General features: G+C 44.5%; 1 protein-coding gene across 1 annotated transcript in view; it reads left to right on the top strand.

Annotated features, from left to right (window-relative positions):
• Positions 1–362: 362 nt before the first annotated feature.
• The window catches only part of LOC308081342 (uncharacterized protein), a gene marked incomplete at both ends in the record, with an annotated part of 62,239 nt that continues 51,774 nt past the window's right edge, over positions 363–10,827 (top strand). The window contains 3 exon segments of the mRNA XM_080457720.1: positions 363–1,516; positions 4,736–5,881; positions 9,102–10,187. Of these exon segments, the coding sequence (XP_080313846.1) occupies positions 363–1,516; positions 4,736–5,881; positions 9,102–10,187 (3,386 nt within the window).

Genomic DNA, 10,827 nt, shown 5'->3' with positions numbered 1-10,827 from the left:
TTTGCACACATTTTCACGATAAAAAAAGAATAGCAGATCTACAAGCTCATATCGCTAGTGGCTCCAGGGGTAATATACAGACTCACACACAGACAGTATACAGACATCTCATCCTCCACAGAGTTACGCTGTAAATACGAGTACTTGATCATATATGGCATCATTATGTCTCTGTCCAATTAGAGCACGGCTGTGATGCACCGACCAGAGAGTTTGGGGTATAAATAAACGTGTCGACGCCACACAATCCTTGTACTGGAAACGGTTTTCAGTTGAAGAGAGAGATGCTCGTTGTCATGATCTGTAAGAAAGGCTTTGCATTGGTAACTATGTTTAAGTCTGTCCTTCTCTGTACACTGCTTATGGCCAGCTCGCTGCTTGTGGCCAGCAGTTGGTCAGCCCTGATCACAGAGGAAGAGGATGTCTTGCTGCTGAGGAAAAGTAACTTCGATGAGGTGTTGAAAGCTCACCCCTACATTCTGGTGGACTTCTATGCCCCATGGTGCGGCCACTGCAAAGAACTGGCCCCGGAGTATGCCAAGGCGGCCCGCATGCTGAAGGCAGAGGGTTCAAATGTCCGCCTCGGTAAGGTAGACGCCACAGAAGAGACAGAGCTGGCCCAGGAGTTTGAAGTCCAGAAATACCCGACCATCGTGTTCTTCAAGGGGGGAGAAAAGGAGTCGCACAAGGAGTACTCTGATGGCAGGCAGGCTTATGACATTGTCAAGTGGCTTAAGAATCGCGCAGGCCCAGCTGTTGCCACCCTGGCCGATGTCATGCAGGCAGAGTCTATGATCGCAAACGAGGTGGCAGTCATTGGCTTCTTCAAGGATTCTGAATCCAAGGACGCTAAAGCCTTCATTAAAGCAGCAGAAACCGTAGATGATATTCCATTTGGGATGACCTCTGATGATGCAGTGTACTCAAAGTTTGAGGTGTCCAAGGACTGCGTGCTCCTCTTCAAGAAGTTTGATGAAGGTCGTAACACCTTTGAAGGTGAGCTTACCGAAGCCAACCTTCTAGCCTTTATTAAGGCCAACCAGCTGCCTCTGGTCACTGAGTTCTCAGTCCAGACTGTCACTAAGACCTTCGGTGAAGAATTCAAGTCCCATATCTTTATGTTCATGTCCAAGGCTGCTACTGACTTTGGGGACAAAATGGACCAATTCAAAAAGGCAGCAGAAGGCTTCAAGGGCAAGATCATGTTCGTCTTCATGGACACTGACGTGAATGACAACAAGAACAACATGCAGACCTTTGGTGTGAAGGAGGGACAATGCCCTGCCATCCGTCTCATCACCCTGGAAGATGAGATGACAGAGTACAGACCAGAGAACGAGGCCATCACCGCTGACAACATCATCGAATTCTGCACACTCTTCACCGAGGGAAAACTCAAGCCCCACCTCACGAGCGATTACATCCCCGAAGACTGTGACAAAAACCCTCCTGAAGTGTTCAACACGACCCGACGCGATGAACGGAGCTCTACCCAGTTTATCAACATGATCAATACGTGTTGTCCAGCGTGCCATAATGCCTACTGGTATGACCAGTATGGTTGTTATTGTGGGATAAATGTCTTAAAGAAAGGGAAGCCAATATGCCCTCTCGATGCCTGCTGCCAGGCCCATGATCAGTGTTGGGAGGAATATTACAGTCGATGTAATGTTCTTCCTGGTGTCAGAGTCTACAAATGGTACTGTGAGGAAAATAAGATAATCTGCGATGGTGGATGGTTCTGCGGCACCACTCCGAACAATGACTGTGAGCAGTTCCTATGTGAGTGTGATAGGAAAGCTACAGAGTGCTTTGGCAAGAACGAATGGCATCAGGAGCATCGCTATATGAACCAGAAGTATTGTGAACCCTGAGACCGGAGACCTCACTCTCTCACGCTAGAGAGCAACGTGGGGGCGGAACTCTCCTACATATTGCCTAAGGAGAGCACCGACAGGTTTGAGTTGCTGTTTGCTGAGCTGGAGGTGAACAGGGAGAAGTTGGGCATCGCCAGCTATGAAGCTTCTGTAACCACCATGGAGGAAGTATTCCTCAGAATGGGGAAACTGGTGGATTCCAGTTTGGACATCCAGGCCCATGACCCACCTTTTTCCCACACATTTTGCTAGCCTAGGATGGCTCAGGGTAGAAGACAGGGTTAACCCTTGCATTGTGTTAGAAAACTACATCCACTTGTGGTGTTAGCGGGTACAATTTGACCCGTGATTTAAATCAGCCCAAAATACAGAAAAAATACAATTATTTTCATTTTTTTCCCTCCCACCTCATAGCTGACTTGTAATGCATTCATATCCATGTAAACACATTTTAAAATATTATTTTGGGTTAGGGCTAGGGTTTCATCTTTCAATATATCTCGTTTTCTATTATAAAAATTTAAAAATTCACTCATAAAATTTCCTATAATGAAGGCAATGGATAATGATGTTATCTAGCTATAATAGAATAATTAAGAATAATGATTAGAACACACTTCCAAAAAAATGATAATAATAATTAAAAAATATATATATATTATTAAAAATAGTGACACTAGTGGTGTTAGGGTCATTTTTGACCCGTATACCAAGAAGGTAAAAAATCATTTATTTTTCATAAACTCAAACTTTATTCTACTCCTGATAGCAATTGGTAATTGAGGACATGTCTCTCTCACTCTCAAACATGTAAACATTGAATATTGACAATTTTATTATAGAGACCATCAGAATTAATTAGAATGATGATAAATAATTGTGTTGCGTTAAAATGGCTATTTCTGAGGATATCATGAAGCCTTGTTCCAATAGAGAAATGTAAAGGGTACTTTTTACCTATTTAAACTTGGAAACGGGTCAAAAATGACCCTAACACAATGGAAGGGTTAAACAACTAAAAATGGGATTGGTCTTCAAAATAGTCAATGCAAATTTGCCCTCAATACCCGCCGCATATTTGACTAAATACCTCCAAAAAGTTAGCGACACCCACAGCCACAATACTAGAGGGAGCGTAAACAGCGATCTGGTACCACCCACCCATAAAACAAATACTACAGCACTGCCACCCAGGTGTGGAATAGCCTGACCTCATCCCTCAAAAATATAGATCGCTGGCTTCCTTTAAAACAGCCCTGAAAATTCACCTTTCAGGAGGCCAAAGGGGGAGGTAGTACCACTTCTCCCTTAGACAGACGAGCCCCCCATCCCCCCTCCTTTGACGCGTGCCTGTGAGTCTGTCTGGCAAGGCCGTGGTCATCACGACACACAACATGGAGGAATGTGAATCCCTGTGCACCAGGCTGGCTGTTATGGTCAACGGTCAGCAGAGGTGTCTGGGCAGTCCCCTCAAGAGCAAGTTTGGCAGCGGCTACACCATTACATTACAGTCATTTAGCAGACGCTTTTATCCAAAGCGACTTACAATAAGACCCTGTAATATACCCTGTTTACAGGTGTGAAAGAGCGGGTGATTAATTTATTTTATTTTATTTTTAAGCTCCCAACCTTTTCATGAAAAAAGGGTAAGCAATAGAGAAAGAAACACAGGAAACAAGTGATAATATATAATGAGAACAGACTACAGCCCCTTATATTAAACTAGAGGTTAGGGTGGCTACGCGGCCCTCACACTTACGTCGCACTGCCGATCCGACCAATATGTCTGGGTCATAGTGTTGGGGGCTTTGTCAGAGTACACGTCTGTCTATGTCTCTTCTTGTGCCCATATATGGAGATGTCTGTTTCTTTTTTTTTTTTCTTCAATTTTAATTGAATTGTTTTTACATCGATAACTGAATAAATTTTGCGTGAATATTTGCTTGTAGGCCATTTGAATGTTTTGTTTAATTTAGTTAATGTTGGACAGCATTATGTGCAATGACGGTTCGTGTCTCCAACAAACAAAATGCCATACCATGTCAACAACAAAATTCCTATTGAAATAGCTGCGGAATAGCACTCTCTGCACTGTATGGGCATAAAAGGGAGACAGAAACAGACATCTCTGTATGGCATACAGTATATGGAGATCTCTGTATCTGTCAGTCCATGTCCATTTTATGGCCATATATGGAGATCCATGATGTCATCAGTATATGCCCATATATGGGCATGCTGATATGCATATGCCCATATAAGGAGAGCTCTGTATCTGTCAGGCCATGTCCCCTTTATGCCCACATATGGAGATTCCTGATGTCATCAGTATATGCCCGTATATGGGCATGCCCCCTTTGCTGCCCATATATGAGGAATTTTAACCCATTCAATCTGGAAACGCATCTCATAGCTATGTACAAGCTCAGAGCAAAGATTTGAGTTACAAATGTTCCCTTTAAAAATATATATATTCAAAGATTTGCACACATTTTCACGATAAAAAAAGAATAGCAGATCTACAAGCTCATATCGCTAGTGGCTCCAGGGGTAATATACAGACTCACACACAGACAGTATACAGACATCTCATCCTCCACAGAGTTACGCTGTAAATACGAGTACTTGATCTCATACCATATATGGCATCATTATGTCTCTGTCCAATTAGAGCACGGCTGTGATGCACCGACCAGAGAGTTTGGGGTATAAATAAACGTGTCGACGCCACACAATCCTTGTACTGGAAACGGTTTTCAGTTGAAGAGAGAGATGCTCGTTGTCATGATCTGTAAGAAAGGCTTTGCATTGGTAACTATGTTTAAGTCTGTCCTTCTCTGTACACTGCTTATGGCCAGCTCGCTGCTTGTGGCCAGCAGTTGGTCAGCCCTGATCACAGAGGAAGAGGATGTCTTGCTGCTGAGGAAAAGTAACTTCGATGAGGTGTTGAAAGCTCACCCCTACATTCTGGTGGACTTCTATGCCCCATGGTGCGGCCACTGCAAAGAACTGGCCCCGGAGTATGCCAAGGCGGCCCGCATGCTGAAGGCAGAGGGTTCAAATGTCCGCCTCGGTAAGGTAGACGCCACAGAAGAGACAGAGCTGGCCCAGGAGTTTGAAGTCCAGAAATACCCGACCATCGTGTTCTTCAAGGGGGGAGAAAAGGAGTCGCACAAGGAGTACTCTGATGGCAGGCAGGCTTATGACATTGTCAAGTGGCTTAAGAATCGCGCAGGCCCAGCTGTTGCCACCCTGGCCGATGTCATGCAGGCAGAGTCTATGATCGCAAACGAGGTGGCAGTCATTGGCTTCTTCAAGGATTCTGAATCCAAGGACGCTAAAGCCTTCATTAAAGCAGCAGAAACCGTAGATGATATTCCATTTGGGATGACCTCTGATGATGCAGTGTACTCAAAGTTTGAGGTGTCCAAGGACTGCGTGCTCCTCTTCAAGAAGTTTGATGAAGGTCGTAACACCTTTGAAGGTGAGCTTACCGAAGCCAACCTCCTAGCCTTTATTAAGGCCAACCAGCTGCCTCTGGTCACTGAGTTCTCAGTCCAGACTGTCACTAAGACCTTCGGTGAAGAATTCAAGTCCCATATCTTTATGTTCATGTCCAAGGCTGCTACTGACTTTGGGGACAAAATGGACCAATTCAAAAAGGCAGCAGAAGGCTTCAAGGGCAAGATCATGTTCGTCTTCATGGACACTGACGTGAATGACAACAAGAACAACATGCAGACCTTTGGTGTGAAGGAGGGACAATGCCCTGCCATCCGTCTCATCACCCTGGAAGATGAGATGACAGAGTACAGACCAGAGAACGAGGCCATCACCGCTGACAACATCATCGAATTCTGCACACTCTTCACCGAGGGAAAACTCAAGCCCCACCTCACGAGCGATTACATCCCCGAAGACTGTGACAAAAACCCTCCTGAAGTGTTCAACACGACCCGACGCGATGAACGGAGCTCTACCCAGTTTATCAACATGATCAATACGTGTTGTCCAGCGTGCCATAATGCCTACTGGTATGACCAGTATGGTTGTTATTGTGGGATAAATGTCTTAAAGAAAGGGAAGCCAATATGCCCTCTCGATGCCTGCTGCCAGGCCCATGATCAGTGTTGGGAGGAATATTACAGTCGATGTAATGTTCTTCCTGGTGTCAGAGTCTACAAATGGTACTGTGAGGAAAATAAGATAATCTGCGATGGTGGATGGTTCTGCGGCACCACTCCGAACAATGACTGTGAGCAGTTCCTATGTGAGTGTGATAGGAAAGCTACAGAGTGCTTTGGCAAGAACGAATGGCATCAGGAGCATCGCTATATGAACCAGAAGTATTGTGAACCCTGAGACCGGAGACCTCACTCTCTCACGCTAGAGAGCAACGTGGGGGCGGAACTCTCCTACATATTGCCTAAGGAGAGCACCGACAGGTTTGAGTTGCTGTTTGCTGAGCTGGAGGTGAACAGGGAGAAGTTGGGCATCGCCAGCTATGAAGCTTCTGTAACCACCATGGAGGAAGTATTCCTCAGAATGGGGAAACTGGTGGATTCCAGTTTGGACATCCAGGCCCATGACCCACCTTTTTCCCACACATTTTGCTAGCCTAGGATGGCTCAGGGTAGAAGACAGGGTTAACCCTTGCATTGTGTTAGAAAACTACATCCACTTGTGGTGTTAGCGGGTACAATTTGACCCGTGATTTAAATCAGCCCAAAATACAGAAAAAATACAATTATTTTCATTTTTTTCCCTCCCACCTCATAGCTGACTTGTAATGCATTCATATCCATGTAAACACATTTTAAAATATTATTTTGGGTTAGGGCTAGGGTTTCATCTTTCAATATATCTCGTTTTCTATTATAAAAATTTAAAAATTCACTCATAAAATTTCCTATAATGAAGGCAATGGATAATGATGTTATCTAGCTATAATAGAATAATTAAGAATAATGATTTAGAACACACTTCCAAAAAAAATGATAATAATAATTAAAAAAAATATATATATTATTAAAAATAGTGACACTAGTGGTGTTAGGGTCATTTTTGACCCGTATACCAAGAAGGTAAAAAATCATTTATTTTTCATAAACTCAAACTTTATTCTACTCCTGATAGCAATTGCTAATTGAGGACATGTCTCTCTCACTCTCAAACATGTAAACATTGAATATTGACAATTTTATTATAGAGACCATCAGAATTAATTAGAATGATGATAAATAATTTTGTTGCGTTAAAATGGCTATGTCTGAGGATATCATGAAGCCTTGTTCCAATAGAGAAATGTAAAGGGTACTTTTTACCTATTTAAACTTGGAAACGGGTCAAAAATGACCCTAACACAATGGAAGGGTTAAACAACTAAAAATGGGATTGGTCTTCAAAATAGTCAATGCAAATTTGCCCTCAATACCCGCCGCATATTTGACTAAATACCTCCAAAAAGTTAGCGACACCCACAGCCACAATACTAGAGGGAGCGTAAACAGCGATCTGGTACCACCCACCCATAAAACAAATACTACAGCACTGCCACCCAGGTGTGGAATAGCCTGACCTCATCCCTCAAAAATATAGATCGCTGGCTTCCTTTAAAACAGCCCTGAAAATTCACCTTTCAGGAGGCCAAAGGGGGAGGTAGTACCACTTCTCCCTTAGACAGACGAGCCCCCCATCCCCCCTCCTTTGACGCGTGCCTGTGAGTCTGTCTGGCAAGGCCGTGGTCATCACGACACACAACATGGAGGAATGTGAATCCCTGTGCACCAGGCTGGCTGTTATGGTCAACGGTCAGCAGAGGTGTCTGGGCAGTCCCCTCAAGAGCAAGTTTGGCAGCGGCTACACCATTACATTACAGTCATTTAGCAGACGCTTTTATCCAAAGCGACTTACAATAAGACCCTGTAATATACCCTGTTTACAGGTGTGAAAGAGCGGGTGATTAATTTATTTTATTTTATTTTTAAGCTCCCAACCTTTTCATGAAAAAAGGGTAAGCAATAGAGAAAGAAACACAGGAAACAAGTGATAATATATAATGAGAACAGACTACAGCCCCTTATATTAAACTAGAGGTTAGGGTGGCTACGCGGCCCTCACACTTACGTCGCACTGCCGATCCGACCAATATGTCTGGGTCATAGTGTTGGGGGCTTTGTCAGAGTACACGTCTGTCTATGTCTCTTCTTGTGCCCATATATGGAGATGTCTGTTTCTTTTTTTTTTTTCTTCAATTTTAATTGAATTGTTTTTACATCGATAACTGAATACATTTTGCGTGAATATTTGCTTGTAGGCCATTTGAATGTTTTGTTTAATTTAGTTAATGTTGGACAGCATATGTGCAATGACGGTTCGTGTCTCCAACAAACAAAATGCCATACCATGTCAACAACAAGATTCCTATTGAAATAGCTGCGGAATAGCACTCTCTGCACTGTATGGGCATAAAAGGGAGACAGAAACAGACATCTCTGTATGGCATACAGTATATGGAGATCTCTGTATCTGTCAGTCCATGTCCATTTTATGGCCATATATGGAGATCCATGATGTCATCAGTATATGCCCATATATGGGCATGCTGATATGCATATGCCCATATAAGGAGATCTCTGTATCTGTCAGGCCATGTCCCCTTTATGCCCACATATGGAGATTCCTGATGTCATCAGTATATGCCCGTATATGGGCATGCCCCCTTTGCTGCCCATATATGAGGAATTTTAACCCATTCAATCTGGAAACGCATCTCATAGCTATGTACAAGCTCAGAGCAAAGATTTGAGTTACAAATGTTCCCTTTAAAAATATATATATTCAAAGATTTGCACACATTTTCACGATAAAAAAAGAATAGCAGATCTACAAGCTCATATCGCTAGTGGCTCCAGGGGTAATATACAGACTCACACACAGACAGTATACAGACATCTCATCCTCCACAGAGTTACGCTGTAAATACGAGTACTTGATCTCATACCATATATGGCATCATTATGTCTCTGTCCAATTAGAGCACGGCTGTGATGCACCGACCAGAGAGTTTGGGGTATAAATAAACGTGTCGACGCCACACAATCCTTGTACTGGAAACGGTTTTCAGTTGAAGAGAGAGATGCTCGTTGTCATGATCTGTAAGAAAGGCTTTGCATTGGTAACTATGTTTAAGTCTGTCCTTCTCTGTACACTGCTTATGGCCAGCTCGCTGCTTGTGGCCAGCAGTTGGTCAGCCCTGATCACAGAGGAAGAGGATGTCTTGCTGCTGAGGAAAAGTAACTTCGATGAGGTGTTGAAAGCTCACCCCTACATTCTGGTGGACTTCTATGCCCCATGGTGCGGCCACTGCAAAGAACTGGCCCCGGAGTATGCCAAGGCGGCCCGCATGCTGAAGGCAGAGGGTTCAAATGTCCGCCTCGGTAAGGTAGACGCCACAGAAGAGACAGAGCTGGCCCAGGAGTTTGAAGTCCAGAAATACCCGACCATCGTGTTCTTCAAGGGGGGAGAAAAGGAGTCGCACAAGGAGTACTCTGATGGCAGGCAGGCTTATGACATTGTCAAGTGGCTTAAGAATCGCGCAGGCCCAGCTGTTGCCACCCTGGCCGATGTCATGCAGGCAGAGTCTATGATCGCAAACGAGGTGGCAGTCATTGGCTTCTTCAAGGATTCTGAATCCAAGGACGCTAAAGCCTTCATTAAAGCAGCAGAAACCGTAGATGATATTCCATTTGGGATGACCTCTGATGATGCAGTGTACTCAAAGTTTGAGGTGTCCAAGGACTGCGTGCTCCTCTTCAAGAAGTTTGATGAAGGTCGTAACACCTTTGAAGGTGAGCTTACCGAAGCCAACCTCCTAGCCTTTATTAAGGCCAACCAGCTGCCTCTGGTCACTGAGTTCTCAGTCCAGACTGTCACTAAGACCTTCGGTGAAGAATTCAAGTCCCATATCTTTATGTTCATGTCCAAGGCTGCTACTGACTTTGGGGACAAAATGGACCAATTCAAAAAGGCAGCAGAAGGCTTCAAGGGCAAGATCAAGTTCGTCTTCATGGACACTGACGTGAATGACAACAAGAACAACATGCAGACCTTTGGTGTGAAGGAGGGACAATGCCCTGCCATCCGTCTCATCACCCTGGAAGATGAGATGACAGAGTACAGACCAGAGAACGAGGCCATCACCGCTGACAACATCATCGAATTCTGCACACTCTTCACCGAGGGAAAACTCAAGCCCCACCTCACGAGCGATTACATCCCCGAAGACTGTGACAAAAACCCTCCTGAAGTGTTCAACACGACCCGACGCGATGAACGGAGCTCTACCCAGTTTATCAACATGATCAATACGTGTTGTCCAGCGTGCCATAATGCCTACTGGTATGACCAGTATGGTTGTTATTGTGGGATAAATGTCTTCAAGAAAGGGAAGCCAATATGCCCTCTCGATGCCTGCTGCCAGGCCCATGATCAGTGTTGGGAGGAATATTACAGTCGATGTAATGTTCTTCCTGGTGTCAGAGTCTACAAATGGTACTGTGAGGAAAATAAGATAATCTGCGATGGTGGATGGTTCTGCGGCACCACTCCGAACAATGACTGTGAGCAGTTCCTATGTGAGTGTGATAGGAAAGCTACAGAGTGCTTTGGCAAGAACGAATGGCATCAGGAGCATCGCTATATGAACCAGAAGTATTGTGAACCCTGAGACCGGAGACCTCACTCTCTCACGCTAGAGAGCAACGTGGGGGCGGAACTCTCCTACATATTGCCTAAGGAGAGCACCGACAGGTTTGAGTTGCTGTTTGCTGAGCTGGAGGTGAACAGGGAGAAGTTGGGCATCGCCAGCTATGAAGCTTCTGTAACCACCATGGAGGAAGTATTCCTCAGAATGGGGAAACTGGTGGATTCCAGTTTGGACATCCAGGCC

Source organism: Gymnoscopelus braueri (genome assembly GCF_963280865.1).
Source record: "Gymnoscopelus braueri genome assembly, contig: SCAFFOLD_332, whole genome shotgun sequence".
Taxonomy (NCBI): domain Eukaryota; kingdom Metazoa; phylum Chordata; class Actinopteri; order Myctophiformes; family Myctophidae; genus Gymnoscopelus; species Gymnoscopelus braueri.
The sequence above is the reverse complement of the archived record's forward strand: the minus strand, read 5'-3'. Positions and strand labels throughout refer to the sequence as shown.